Source organism: Oncorhynchus keta, chromosome 10, assembly GCF_023373465.1.
Source record: "Oncorhynchus keta strain PuntledgeMale-10-30-2019 chromosome 10, Oket_V2, whole genome shotgun sequence".
Lineage (NCBI taxonomy): Eukaryota > Metazoa > Chordata > Actinopteri > Salmoniformes > Salmonidae > Oncorhynchus > Oncorhynchus keta.
Genome location: NC_068430.1, coordinates 38,609,621 through 38,625,199, shown reverse-complemented (window position 1 = coordinate 38,625,199; position 15,579 = coordinate 38,609,621). Strand labels below are relative to the sequence as shown.

At 40.8% G+C, this 15,579-nt stretch overlaps 1 protein-coding gene across 6 annotated transcripts; it reads right to left on the bottom strand.

Moving 5' to 3' along the window:
- Window positions 1-2,840: 2,840 nt before the first annotated feature.
- LOC118388656 (heterogeneous nuclear ribonucleoprotein A1-like) lies at window positions 2,841-9,967 on the bottom strand. Of its 6 annotated transcripts, none has more exons than XR_008144611.1 (12): window positions 9,777-9,967; window positions 8,965-9,081; window positions 6,792-6,938; window positions 6,422-6,632; window positions 6,222-6,299; window positions 6,091-6,132; window positions 5,880-5,954; window positions 5,595-5,768; window positions 5,259-5,471; window positions 5,045-5,114; window positions 3,075-3,176; window positions 2,841-2,936 (listed from the first exon to the last, which is right to left on the bottom strand). XR_008144611.1 is itself a non-coding variant. In XM_035777931.2 (11 exons), the coding sequence occupies exons 1-10, from the start codon at window positions 9,786-9,788 to the stop codon at window positions 5,053-5,055; spliced, it is 1,131 nt and encodes a 376-aa protein (XP_035633824.1). In that variant the 5' UTR covers window positions 9,789-9,966; the 3' UTR covers window positions 3,820-4,525; window positions 5,045-5,052. The 6 variants fall into 6 exon arrangements, 3 of the variants coding, with proteins under 3 accessions (XP_035633824.1, XP_035633827.1, XP_035633829.1); XR_008144612.1 differs by having other exon boundaries at window positions 5,262-5,471; XR_008144613.1 differs by having other exon boundaries at window positions 5,265-5,471.
- Window positions 9,968-15,579: the final 5,612 nt, after the last annotated feature.

Genomic DNA, 15,579 nt, shown 5'->3' with positions numbered 1-15,579 from the left:
AATGGATGACGTACTCCTGAATCGTTATATCAAATCAAATGCTATTGGTCGCATATTTTGCAGATGTTATCGCAGGTGCAGCGAAATGCTTGTGTTTCTAGCTCTGAGTCCAGAGTCCAGAATATAAATATATATATGATGGTGTGTTTTTATTTATTTATTTTATTTATTATTATTATTTATTCAAAATGCAGATCAACAATTTACATTCTTACATCATACAAAACAGAACGCTGGTAATTAAGGAGAAAATATTGGAACAAAAAAAAAATAAAAATAAAAAACAATTCTAGTGCAATTGTAATCACTATGAAAATATATTATTATAATGATTTAGGAAAATATTATTCTTGTTATTGTTCAATAGGGTTAATGTTTTAATAAAATATTTAAATTCAATCCAAAAAAATAATTTTGGATTTTTTGTTTGTGTAGGAAGTATTTTGCAACAAGAATTTTTAAAAATCACAGTCATTTCAGTGGTTTTGTTCTCATTGCGATAGTAACATATTATATCTTTCATGTCAAAAACATAGGTAGTGTTCATAATGGTAAATAAGTATTTTGCAAGGTTTCCCCAAAATTCTGACACAAATTTACATTAAAAGAACAAGTGGGATAGATTCTCACCTTTTTCACAGAAAACGCATATATCATCAATAGCCACAACTTTGGATATCATAGAATTATTTGGATATATCTTATGTAAAATTTTGAAGTGCACTTCCTTGACTTTGTTTGGTATAAAATATTTGTACGGCCTCAACCATGAATTTTTCCAGTGTGTAAGTTGGATTTGTGAATGAAGAATGTGTCTTATATATTTATTACAACAAGATTTCTCAAGTAAACCCACGCCTTCCAATCTGAGTTCTGGATCAACTTTGTGATCATTACCAAAGCTAAGATGAGTTTTCATTAGTGTAGTTAGACCACTGGGAACGGCTTTGATCACAGAAATAAACTCTCTGAATAGTATTGGAAACTCTTTCAATGTTATAAATTGTTCATATGTGAGAATATTACCCCTGTTGTCGAAAACATCAAGAACAAAGTCAATATTCCACTCATGCTAGCTGGGGTAGAACAATGACTTATTCCTTACTTGAAATGGTTATTTATGTCAACAAAATCCAACACTTCTAGATCGCCTTCAGCTCTTTTGTTAGAAAGGACTGACTTTAGTTTGTGAGACTTATTTTTCCAGATGAAGTCAAGAAAGATCTTATTGATCTTTTTACAAGTAGAAGGATTTGCACATAACGATAATGAGGGGTACACAAAACGAGACAGTCCCTCTGTCTTGGACAGAAGTACTCTCCCAAGTATAGAAATATCTCTCTGTAGCCAATTATTGAATATATTTTTGGTTTTCTTAATTTTAGGAGAGAAATTCAAATGTTGTCTGACTAAGTGTTTTTTTGACAGATGTATTCCTAAATATTTAACACATTCCTTTACAGGAATATTTTCTATTTCTTTATCAGAGTCAAATAATATATGATGGTGTGTACATATCCGCAGGAAGTCGGGAGGATGAGGGTGCTGCAGCACCCACTGAAAAATTTAAAATGTTGGAAAAAGTACCCAATTGTCATTTGAGTAAAAGTAGATATCTTAATAGAAAATGACTCAAGTAAAAGTCACCCAGTAAAATACTACTTGAGTAAAAGTATCAAAAGTAAATGTAATTGCTAAAATATACTTAAGTATCAAAAGTAAAAGTATAAATACGTTGAAATTCCTTATATTAAGCAAACCAGACGGCACAATTTAGTTTTAAAATGCATTTACAGATAGCCAGGGACACACTCCAACATCATATACAAATTAAGTGTGTGTGTTTAGTGAGTCTGACAGATCAAAGGCAGTAGGGATGCCCAGGGAGGTTCTCTTCAACTCCAGATACCCTAAAAACCTACATAAGTAGTGCTTTAAAGGATTTTTACTTACTTTTCAATGACAGCCTAGGAACAGTGCCTGTTGACATATTTGTACCATGTCAGCTCGGGGGTTTGAACTTACAACCTTCCGGTTACTAGTCCAACGCTCTAACCACTAAGCTACCCTGCCACCCCAAAACATCATGCATTCTGTGTCTGAAAATGCTACCACTACTCTACTTCATACCTCTTCCTTTCTCTACTTCATACCTCTTCCTTTCTCTACTTCATACCTCTTCCTTTCTCTACTTCATACCTCTTCCTTTCTCTACTTCCTACCTCTTCCTTTCTCTACTTCCTACCTCTTCCTTTCTCTACTTCCTACCTCTTCCTTTCTCTACTTCCTACCTCTTCCTTTCTCTACTTCCTACCTCTTCCTTTCTCTACTTCCTACCTCTTCCTTTCTCTACTTCATACCTCTTCCTTTCTCTACTTCATACCTCTTCCTTTCTCTACTTCCTACCTCTTCCTTTCTCTACTTCCTACCTCTTCCTTTCTCTACTTCCTACCTCTTCCTTTCTCTACTTCCTACCTCTTCCTTTCTCTACTTCCTACCTCTTCCTTTCTCTACTTCCTACCTCTTCCTTTCTCTACTTCCTACCTCTTCCTTTCTCTACTTCCTACCTCTTCCTTTCTCTACTTCCTACCTCTTCCTTTCTCTACTTCCTACCTCTTCCTTTCTCTACTTCATACCTCTTCCTTTCTCTACTTCCGTTAAACTCCGTACACAGGAATTTGACATTCAGCAAATAGGTGATAAAAACCTAAAATAAATTTCCCTCTGCACCACATACAGCTGTCTATACTGAATGAACCGCCTCTACAGAACATACAATCAAGACTTCATTTGGAAAAACAGACCAGAGCCTCATAAGTGTTTACAATAAAGACAAATGCTTAAAAAACCAAAACACTTTATTGCAAGTTAGTACAAAACTTTAAAACTGTCCAGCAGCATTCCTGTAGTGTCCCTTCTGTCCATTTAAAATGACACTGAAAGACAAACATTAAAGCAATTAAAACCACACAAAGCATGCACACCTCATCTTGAAATAATCTGATATTTGGCCTGCACAAAGCAGAGAAAGTGAGGAATCTCAATTTTTTTTTAAGCAAAAAAATCCAGCATACCCATGTCATAATTGGTCCTGCAACCGCTGGTCATCTCAGTACAGGTGTAGAGGTGCAAGATAAGGTGCATGAGAGGTGCACTAGTGCAGACATCTTACATTCCTGAAAATGAGAGATATATTAGAGAAAGTACATACATTTTTAGTGCTACTGAGTGGCTTTATTCTAGATTTTCATGCACTACCAACATTAGTGTAACCAGATCTAGTCATTAATGTTGAGGATATCCGGCCACTTATGTTGTCACAAATGCAGTTGAGTAGCAGTCAAGGTTTGCATCATTCAGGTAATTGGGCAACCAAAAACACTGGTAGTTAACTAATTCACTAAATCTATAGCCCTCTTATTCTAAGATTAAATACCTTTGCTGGAATAAAATGCCTACGGAGCCCATGTTAGTGAATTTACCCTGAGACTTAACATGGACTGCTAACATTTTCAAAAAGGTGAGTGTTAAAAATACAAGAGTTGATCAAAAATCTCTTCTTACCTACCAGCATGGTATATAAAATACCCCTTCCTTTCTCGAGCTGCCTCTCGCTAGTCTTACAAGAGCAACCATCTGTACTCAAAGACTGCTGCTGTCCCCTGCTTCACTGGCTCCTCGCGGGGATCTTGCTACTTCTCTCCCTTAGCTGGTTCCTCCCAATGACTAGCCTCTCAGCTGGCTCCTCCAATTGATAGGCTAGTCTCAAGTTCTGTGTGTAAGCTAGACTCCAATTGATTGTGAAGCTATGAGCCAACAGAAAAGCCATTAAGCAAAACTTTTATTTTGTCCAGTGGCAACAATGCTAAACTTTAGGGGAGAAACCGGCCCGGCGGCCCAGAAGCACAAAGGCCTCTGACCTCTGTATGCAAGCAGGGTATTTTCACCAAAGGCATTGAGGTAAACTATCTAAACAAAAATGCACTTTTCTAAACAATGACATGCTTTGATACTGAATATGGAACATAACGCAAGTACTCTGAGGATATTCCAATTACACTTCATACCATCTACTCATCTGTTGAGGACTACTCATCTCATGTAACACAATCAACAGGAACCCATCAATCAAAATACACAATGTAAAAAAACAAAACTGAAAAGCGGTTTATTTCATCTTGATTTGGTGGCGGTTACATCTTAAAAACACCCTATAGGTGCGGGGAAAAATCAAAATACCTATATAAAACCTTAGTGGAATGCTTTACACTTCAAAGACAAAAACAGCAAAACTACAAAATCATATAATCCTGCTGGGAAGCATTTGACAAGAACGGTTTGAAAAGGACCCACCCATTCCCCTCCCTCCCTCTCCACATGATTTTTCCTTTTCTACTGTACATTTCTCTTCATGTGGCAGATGTAAACCTGCCACAACTGTGCTTGGCTGAGCAGATCTAGGGGGTAAACCTGCTGCTTCCTTTCCCTGTCACCTCTCTGGCTCTCCTCTCCTAAGTACTGTAGCCTGTTGGACAATACGGAACAACATTGTTAAACTTTTGCACCTTCCTTCTTTCGTCATTATCAGCTACATTTGAGTGGGGTCAAGAGGAGAAAAGCCAGGAGCAAGCCTTCAATTCAAGCCCGTTGCACTGCATAGCAAAGACAAGAAGGGCAGATTGTGTGTGGAGTTGGGGGGGGATGTTTCAAACTCAGTCCAATCCATATATGCCAAGGGGCTCAATAGATGGTAGATTCTGTGAAAGTAAAGGTTTGCTGCTGGATCCCCCATACAGAACTCAGACAATCAATTTCAGCACATGTATCACGGTATATGATTGCCCTCGAGCCTAGGCCTACTGGCCATATGTAAAGGGAGTGCTTTGTTTTCTAAAAACAACTATGCTGCATCTTGGATTAGGCTGTGCCAAGGAAGCCACATAGTGGAAATGGCAATCTCAATTCCTCCAATGTACGGACTCCAAAACTACATTTAACAGTCCAATCTAGAGGTGCAGTGCAATTTTTTCAGTACAGCGCTTACCTCAGAACCTAGAACCTTCGCCCTCCGGAGCCCCCTCCATATCCACCACCGGAGCCTCCTCCGTAACCACCTGCAGAATGGGCCAGGCCTTACGTAAGTGCTCAACTCAAGGGACTAGCTACTAGGAAAACGCCTATATTTTCCTCCCTTACAAATCCAGGGACTTAGGCTCAGTTCTTGTTTACTTCAAGGGGAAGTGTAACATGGGACTTACCACCACCACCAACACCACCACCACCACCACCATATGGGTTGCTGCTCCGGCCCCCTCCACTGCCGCCACTATAGCCGCTGCCTCCTTTCATTGGGCCGTAGCTGGAGGACGACTGGCTGTTGTAATTGCCAAAGTCATTGTAGTCTCCACCACCACCACCACCACCACCACTTCCACTGCTGCTCCCACCACCACTACTAGCTCCGTAGTTACCTGCAAGAGGACACAGATAGTAGTTTTAAATTCCAAGCTATCCATCACACACAGCTATCCCGATACAAAACTAAGTGATGGCACCATTTATATGTGCAGCGCACCATTGCTTGGTTGACCTACCACCTCTGTAGCTTCCACCACCACCACCACCACCACCTCCATTGTTGTAGTTGTCGTATCCTCCTCCTCCTCCATAGCTGCCACCCTGGTTACCATAACCACCACCGCCGCCGCCTCCGCCATAGCCCCGGTTGCCACCACCATACCCGCCGGGACCTCCACCATAGCCGCCACCTAAGGAAATAAGTCAAACAAGCTAAGCTTTTGGACAAACTGGCAAATCCTCCCGAAAACATTGCCCACATTTTATTTTACAATATCTAGAAAAAACACAGAAGAACTCACCATTGCCTCCATAGTTATTGTATCCATCGTTATCACCATATCCTCCACCTCCTCCTCTCCCTCCACCAAAACCACCTAGGAAAAAAATTGTTACAGATGTGAGAATAACTTGAAGCCTGCATTGCACCTGGGCAACCAACTAGTAAATTAATTCCCTACGGAACAAGGATGAATATGGTTTAAAAGGAAATAAAAACCAGAGTGCTCATACCTCCATATCCACCACCTCTACCAAAGTTTCCACCTCTTGGCCCTGAAATTCAGACAAACAGGTCAGTCACTTTCTCAACATCACATCTAAAGCTTCAGTTGTTGTTGGGAATCAACTGCTACAATACATACCGGACCGGTTCATGTCTTCCTTTGACAAAGCCTTCCTCACTTCACAGTTGTGACCATTCACTGTATGATACTTCTGGACTGTAAGCGGAGAAAGGAGATTGTTAAAAACAGATCAGTAAATTACTTGACGAAAAAAAGTAAAACATCTAAATACACAATAGCAGCTTTTCTGTATCAATGGTATTGACTTGAGAACTTACTGACAATCCTATCGACTGCATCATGATCATCAAATGTAACAAAGGCAAACCCCCTCTTCTTCCCGCTGGTCCTATCAGTCATGATGTCGATGACTTCGATCTTGCCAAATTGATCAAAGTAGTCCCTAAGGTGATGCTCCTCTGTGTCCTCCTTGATGCCACCCACAAAGATCTTCTTCACAGTCGTGTGAGCACCTGGCCTTGAGGAATCCTGTCCAACATGACATTCAAAATATTAAAATCACTTCAAAAGACAAACAGATAATTAAAAACAATTCCACTTCATATTCAGAAACCGTAGCAGCACCCCAACATCAAAATATGTGAAACTGGGAGGTTGTGTTTTGTAGTCACAGCAGACACCGCTCACCTCTCTGGAAACCGCTCTCTTGGGCTCCACTTGGCGGCCATCAACCTTATGAGGACGAGCCTCCATTGATGCATCAACTTCATCCACAGAGCTGTAAGTGACAAAGCCAAAGCCCCTCGATCTCTTTGTGACTGGATCTTTCATTACCTGAGGAGTTGAACCGTTTAATTTGCTGATATAATAACAAAAGTACCAGTCAAAAGTTTATTTTGACTATTTTCTACATTGTAGAATAGTGAACACATCACAACTATGAAATAACACATATGGAATCATTTTGTGACCAAAAAGCGTTAAATGAAAATATATTTTAGATTCTTCAAAGTAGCCACCCCTTGCCTTGATGACAGCTTTGCACTCTTGGCATTCTCTCAACCAGCTTCACCTGGAATGCTTTCCCAACAGTATTGAAGGAGTTCTGACATGCGCTGTGCACTTGTTGGCTTCTTTTCCTTCACTCTGCAGTTCAACTCCAGTTTGGACTCAGACAGATTTCCACAGGTCTAATGTCCATTGCTCCTGTTTCTTGGCCCAAGCAAGTATCTTCTTCTTCTTCTTGGTGTCCTTTAGTAGTGGTTTCTTTGCAGCAATTTGACCATGAAAGCCTGATTCACGCCGTCTCCTCTGAACAGTCGAGGTTGAGATGTGTCTGCTACTTGAACTCTGTGAAGCATTTATTTGGGCTGCAATCTGAGGCTGGCAAATCGAATGAACCAATCCTCTGCAGCAGAGGCAACTCTGGGTTTTCCTTTCCTGTGGTGGTCCTCATGAGAACCAGTGCCATCATGGCTTTTGCAATTGCAAGTGAAAGAACTGTCAAAGTTCTTGACATTTTCCAGATTCACTTCCTTCATGTCTTAAAGTAATGTGAAGTTGTTTCTCTCGGCTTATTTGAGCTGTTCGACGACTCCAGGATGCTGGCCGAGGCAGAGTTCGAAAGAAAAAGCCATATCTCAGACTGGCCAATAAAAAGAATATTAACATGGGCAAAAGAACACAAACACTGGACAGAGGAACACCGCATCCCGGAGTTGCCTCTTCACGGTTGAAGTTGAGTCTAGTGTTTTGCGGGTACTATTTAATGAAGCTGCCAGTTGAGGACTTGTGAGGACACTAATGCACCTGTCCTCTTGCTCAGTTGTGCACTGGGGCCTCCCACTCCTTTCTATTCTGGTTAGAGACAGTTTGCGCTGTTCTGTGAAGGGAGTAGTACATAGCGTTGTACGAGATCTTCAGTTTCTTGGTAATTTCTCACATGGAATAGCCTTCATTTCTCAGAACAAGAATAGACTGACGAGTTTTTTGTCTATTGTTCTGGCCATTTTGAGCCTGTAATCGAACCCACAAATACTGATACTCCAAATACTCAACTAGTCTGAGGCCAGTTTATTGCTTCTTTAAATCAGAACAGTTCTCAGCTGTGATAACATAATTGCAAAAGGGTTTTCTAATGATCAATTAGCCTTTTAAAATGATGGGTTGGGGACAATTGGCCACTAAAATGTGCAGTTGTGTCACAACACCACAGATGTCTCAAGTTGAGGGAGCGTGCAATTGGCATGCTGACTGCAGGAATGTTCACCAGCACTGTTGCCAGATAATTTCTCTACCATAAGCCGATTCCAACGTAATTTTAGATCATCTGAGACGTCCAAACAGCATAACAACCGCAGACCACGTGTATGGCGTTGTGTGGGCGAGCGGTTTTCCGATGTCAACGTTGTGAACAGAGTGCCCCATGATGAGTGGGGTTATGGTATGGGCAGGCATAAGCTACAGACAACAAGCAGCATTGTATTTTATCAATGGCAATTTGAAAGCACAAAAATACTGTGACAAGATCCTGAGGCCCATTGTGAGGCCCATTTTTAAAGGCATCTTTAACCAAAAGATGTTAAATAAATAAAAATGTACTAGGCAAGTCAGTAAAGAACAAATTATTGTTTACAATGACAGCCTAACCCGGCCAAACCCTAATGACGCTGGGCCAATTGTGTGCCGTCCTATGGGACTCCCAATCATGACCGGTTGTGATACAGCCTGGAATTGTACTAGGGTGTGTAGTGCAATGAATGTATTTCATCTATATGAACAGTAACTCATTAAAAAAATAACTATGAAATGGTTGAGTTTATATTTTTGTTCCGTATTAGAAAAGCAATGCAATACTCACCACACAATCTGTTAGGGATCCCCATCTTTCAAAATGGGTCCGCAAACTCTCGTCGGTAGTCTCGAAGCTCAGCCCACCAATGAAGAGCTTGCGGAGCTGCTCCGGCTCACGGGGAGACTGAATGTAATACGAGGGAAACACACTGGATTAGAAGCAAATGGGGATCATTGCTAGCCATGGCAGGTCAGGTCTACTACTACACTCAGAAATGGCCTACCGTTACTTGCTAGTTAGGCATGCGGCCTGCTGCTTTAACGCATCGGGAGCCTGGGTTGGTAGCCATTCTATGAATAAGCCATTTCGCTAACGCTAGCTAGTAAACTATCTATAATACAAATTAACAAGCAGTGCACATTTTGAAATGAATTTAAACGCAAACACACTAGCGCTTTTTGCTTATTCAAAGTCCGCGACAAAAGCGAATCTCGCAGAGCTAACGTTAGCTATCGAGCGTCACCGCGCGCCCTCTACTAGCTAACGTTAACTGGCTAGATAAAATGGCGGACTGTACACTTTACTTGATGCAGGCGCCATAAAAATTCAGTTGCAATTGTGAACAAATGGGCGAATGTTTACAAAAAAATGCATCTTCATAATAAGTTGTAAAAATACTGGTGACTCGCTAAATAACAATGCTGACAAAGACCTTTACAACTGCAGATCAAATGGCCTGCTGTCAGATCAAATGGCCTGCTGTCATGTTTAACGTTAGGTAAGTAAGAATGCGTCGCCTTCAAAATAGCATGACTGTTACGGACTAAAACGCTACAACCTATCAGCACGTTAATGAATAGTAATCAATACAAACTTACCTCCTTCGACATTCTTTAAAAATATATATTTAGTTCGACCGTAGCGTAAATAGAAACGAGCTAATTCATGCGAGAGCTATTGCCAAGCTAGCGTAAGCTGTGCTAGCCTAGAGACTCAACAGCACTGCTGTGATCAGGATGAACAACATAGTGATCCGCCCCTCCAGCGCGGTGATCTTCTTGTTCTTTGGGATTGTGTTGGCGAATCGCATCCTATTTAAAGTGTATACACCGCCACCTACTGTACTGGAGTGTGAGGCCATTTACGGCCTAACTTAATAAAATTATTTGTGATACGGTACTATACAATTGGGGTAAAGGAAACATTACCCTGACAACTATTAGACCTCTCGAAATAAAAAATGAATAAATTAATATATACAAAAAAAACACCACCCCATTCCACTATTTACCTTATCTAATCATACTCCAATACACTACCACTCAACACCTCCTGTAACTGTTCTGCAGGAAAACCTTGCAGTCTCAAGTATTTCTCTGCCGCTGCCACAACAACCTCAATTTTCTGTGACTTTCAATCTATTTCTGCAGTACAATTGACAACCATAGCTATGAATTCCAAGAAATCTACCTTACATATTCTTCCTATCACTCTCCATTAGTCTCTGCCTACTCACATGAATCCTCTCAGGATCCCTCACCGTGTACTATCTTCCTCTACCGCTCTCTTCACTGCTTCAGCATACAACACATTCTGTACCACTCTCACCCGACCAACCTCAACCTGCCTTTCTCTCACTGGACGTCTGATTTCCAGCCCCATGGGCACCTCTACAACTAAGACACACGATTCTCTCCACCAAAACTACACATTCCTTTGTCTCATGCCATCCTGCACACTTCTCACATCTAGGACTCTCCTTCCTACATACTGATGCAACATGCCCATAAACCTGACACCTTAAACACTGAAGTATTTTCGGAACAAACGCTCTCACCTGATGACTTACACTTCCTTAACCTTATCTGGCAAAGACACTACATTAAACCTCAACAGGACATACAACGTCTTCTCCGTTTCCTCACGCTCTCCACTGGATCTGCGTCGCACCAAATGGAAAGCTACGCAGACACGGGGAATCGTCACTTTCAACTGATCTTCCTCAACATTTAATGCCACCCCCATTGTCACTCCTTTCAATGGTGCCCTGCTCTGTAGAGCAAAGCGATCAAGTGATCAGCCAGCTTCCTCTGGTCTGAAGAAACACAATAAATCATCACTAGGCCACTCCTAGTTACTTTCACCAACTCAACCCCAACTTATTCTCCGTCACTCTCAATTTCCTCAAGTTCTTCCAAAAGTTCTGTGAAATCGCTCATTCCCACATAACCATTTCCACTGTTCTCCTTTTTTTCTTGTCCTTATCTTTCCCCAGAAGGCATTTGTAATCCCCCACTTCATGTTTATTCATAATATTCTCCACTTTCTTCCTTATGTCCTTTCCCGCCATCTCCTCCAATCGCTAATTTCCCCCACGGCCCCAACACAGTGATAGGTCAGTGTTCCCACTTTATTCAGTTTACTGCAAATTGCTTGGACTAATATATTATACAGAGAATCAGGATACAACTGAATAATCAGGAGCATTTTTATTGAAATCAAAGATAATCACAAAAGGATCACTAATTGGTCAAAGTCAGAACAGCTGCTATTAGGTATTTTGTTTCTGAAGCATATGGTCTAATGGTTGAAATACACAAACAATTACAATAGTTACAATATAATTAACAGTACTAGTAACATGCCAGGTTGATGAACACTCAGTCATAGTCAGCTTGAACTGGTAAGAGATTTTTATGTAGGATCCTTGGAGAGTTGAAGGTGCTGTGTTTTGAGCTGATGGTCAGGTTGATGCAGGGGTTCTAAACTATTTGCTTCAACTCTGCTGGTTTTGAAGTTGAATGGGTCTAGAGAGGTCCTTTTCCCAGAAGCGATGCCTCTGATAGTGCCTGGATCCAAACTGAACTGTTCCGTTTCACTTCACAAATTCATTATGGCCATCTTTTCATTTAAAAGGTTTGTGCCTGTATCTACTGTGTGTGGGGCATTATTCAAAACCTGTCAGCTTCTGGATCAACTTCAACCGATCAAAAGACAACCTCATCCAAACTACTGCATTTGGCCATGCGGGTTTTCGTTCTAAATTTGCACATCATTTCTGAGAGGACGCTGATTGGACTGGTTATTTTTTAGACAGTCCAAGTACCTGTCTATTAGAGGAATGCCAGATTGAATTAGTAAAGTGAAACCATAGTGAAATGTTACATTGTTCATTTGAGATTTTAAAGCTACCATCATAGTAGGCAGAGCTAACCTCCAGGTCCACACTCAATTACACTACGTTTCACTATTGTCTCACTCTACTAATTCAGAATAAGTGACGAGAAACAACAGTGAAATGTAACATGATTTAGTTTGGATCTTGAGGCTACCATCATTGCTGGTCTTGGTTGGACCAAGTCTCTTTTGAAAAATAGATTTTATTTCAATGAGACTAACCTGGATAAATAAATATTAAACAAATCAATTCAAACATTTGCTCTACATTGCCCTCACTAGGACCTTCTTCATAGACCTCACCTTCTCCCTCTATTCCTTCATAGACTTTACCCTCTCCCTCTCCTTTTTCATAGACCTCACACTCTCCTTCCTCATCACCCTCTCCAGCACTTTCTTCATGGTCTTCACCGATACCTTTATAAAGGCCTCCTGGATTAGGAAGAGATGTGGTGTTACTTGAGGTAGTGAAATACTGCATTGCATGAGTGTACAGATTCAATGGGGTGTAGTGTGTCATGCCTTTGATATAGATTAGACTGTTTCATGAATTCTTATTTGTATTGTGTCCTGCTATTAGCACAAGATTCCCGCACCATTGTAATATCAATGCTTTGAAGCATATCATTTTCTATACATTGACCACCCCGGCCATAGTTATTTTATTGGAAGAAGAATGATCCTCACCAATCATGTCCTCAGGCTGTTGTCCAAGTGTATCAATGGAAGCCCGTTCCCGCCAACCAAAACATGTAATCTGACTACAAGTAATGAGAAAGTAAGTCATAATGATGCGCTATACATATTCTTGATATGTTCATCAAAAGAGAGATCAGGATCCAGAGTAACACAGAGGTCATTCACAGTTTTATTTGAGACAACTGTACAAAAATCAATATTAATTGTCAGATCAAACAGCAGATCTCTTTATTTCTTGGTACCTAGAACTAACATCTCTGTTTTGTCTGAGTTTAAAAGTAAAACATTTGCTGCCATCCACTTCCTCATGTCTGAAACACAGTGTAGGCGGTTTTGGGGCTTCACCAACTTTCATCGAAACTTTACAGCTGTATGTCGTCCGCTGTGTGTCGTACCCATAGCAGTGAAATTTGACATTGTGTTTCTGAATGACATCACCAAGAGGTAGAACATATAGTGAAAACAATAGTGGTCCTAAAACGGAACCTTGAGGAATACCGAAACTTACCATTGATTTGTCAGAGGACATACCATCCATAGAGATGAACTGATATCTTTCCGACAGATAAGCTCTAAACCAGGCAAAAACGTGTCCGTGTAGATCAATTAGAGTTTCCAATCTCTCCAGAAGAATGCTGCGCAACAGCTTTTTCTAAATATTTTGAGAGGAATGGGAGATTAGATATAGGCCGGTCATTTTATAAAAACATTCTGGGTCAAGGTTTGGCTTTTTCAGGACAGGCTTTATTACTGCCACTTTTAGTAAGTTTGGTACACATCCGGAGGACAGGGAGCCTTTTATTATGTTCATCATAGGAGGTCCAAGCACCCGGAAGTAGCTCTTTCAGTAGTTTAGTTGGAATAGGGTCCAGTAGTCAGCTGGAAGGTTTAGAGGCCATCACTATTTGCGTGAATCTGTCGAGAGATACAGTATTTAAAAACTTGAGTGTCTCCATTGATCTTATGTCCTGGCAGTTCTGTGCAGACTCAGGACAACTACATTTTGAAGAAATACGCAGATTCAAAGAGGAGTTTGTAATTTGATTTTTGGGGAATGCAGTTTTTTAGTTAGCTTTGCGGCCGTATAAAATATACATTTTGGATTGTTTTTATATCCAGAGCAACGACAAGATGTGAATGTGTTTTTATTGTTATCATAGTGTCTTTCCATTTGTTATCTGCAGTAGGGTATCTGAATAACATTGGAATTTGGATTCACTATAACTTCAAGCGCTAACACCCATTAGGAAACATGCTCTTTGTCCAAATTGTCCACAGCACCTCCATTTTTAGCAGCACAACACCCACCAACTCATGCCCCTATATTCACATTTTATTCCCTTACCAACAATTTGATCAGCTATATTGGCATCCGTGCAGGTGAAATAGGCAGAAACTTCTTCCATAAAGATATCCTGAATCTTGCATAATTGGCTTAAACAGTCTATCAGAGCATTTTCCTGTATGTTTTCTTAATGCCTTTTACAATGAGGATATTCATTGGTTGTCTGATACCCTCATGTTGTGCAAAACATTAATATTTATCAATTGGATGTTCACAAGCCACCACATGGTTTGAAATACAGGCCTTTTGGTTGTTTGATTTTTAAAATCTATTTAGTTAAAAAGAGGTGGGTCCTCTCCTATGGATTTATTCTATCGAAGGAAAACACAATATGACTAGTTCCACATTTTTGAGAGACTTAATAAAGCCTCACAGTTCATATCAGAGATTAGAACAATGTAACAATTGAATACAGAATAACATTATAATTAATTCACATAAGCTTACAGTTGAAGTCGGAAGTTTACATACACCTTAGCCAAATACATTTAAACTCAGTTTTAAATGCCTGACATTTAATCCTGGTAAAAATTCCCTGTCTTAGGTCAGTTAGGATCACCACTTTACTTTAAGAATGTGAAATGTCAGAATAATAGTAGAGAGAATGGTTTATTTCAGTTTTTATTTATTTCATCACATTCCCAGTGGGTCAGAAGTTTACATACACTCAATTAGTATTTGGTAGCATTGCCTTTAAATTGTTTAACTTTGGTCAAACGTTTCAGGTAGCCTTCCACAAGCTTGGGTGAATTGTGGCCCATTCCTCCTGACAGAGCAGGTGTAACTGAGTCAGGTTTGTAGGCCTCCTTGCTCGCACATACTTTTTCACTTCCGCTGACAAATGTTCTATAGGGTTGAGGTCAGGGCTTTGTGATGGCCACTCCAATACCTTGACTTTGTTGTCCTTAAGCCATTTTGCCACAACTTTGGAAGTATGCTTGGGGTCATTGTCCATCCAGGAACCAATACACGCAGTCAGTCAGGAAAGCTAAGGCCAGCTTCTTCAGGCAGAAGTTTGCATCCTGTAACTCCAACTCCAAAAAGTTCTGGGACACTGTGAAGTCCATGGAGAACAAGAGCACCTCCTCCCAGCTGCCCACTGCACTGAGGCTAGGAAACACGGTCTCCACCGATAAATCCATGATTATCGAAAACTTCAATAAGCACTTCTCAACGGCTGGCCATGCCTTCCGCCTGGCTACTCCAACCTCGGCCAACAGCTCCGCCCCCCGTAGTTCCTCACCCAAGCCTCTCCAGGTTCTCCTTTACCCAAATCCAGATAGCAGATGTTCTGAAAGAGCTGCAAAACCTGGACCCGTACAAATCAGCTGGGCTTGATAATCTGGACCCGCTATTTCTGAAACTATCTGCCGCCATTGTCGCAACCCCTATTACCAGCCTGTTCAACCTCTCTTTCATATCGTCTGAGATCCCCAAGGACTGGAAAGCTGCCGCAGTCA

Bases quoted from the DNA above. Each gene is read 5' to 3' on its own strand.
- LOC118388656 (XM_035777931.2), bottom strand. The intron at 6,633-6,791 runs GTGAGCGGTGTC...CATGTTGGACAG, and splicing joins AGAGAGCGGTTTCCAGAGAG to GATTCCTCAAGGCCAGGTGC. The intron at 5,769-5,879 runs GTGAGTTCTTCT...TTATTTCCTTAG, and splicing joins CAATAACTATGGAGGCAATG to GTGGCGGCTATGGTGGAGGT.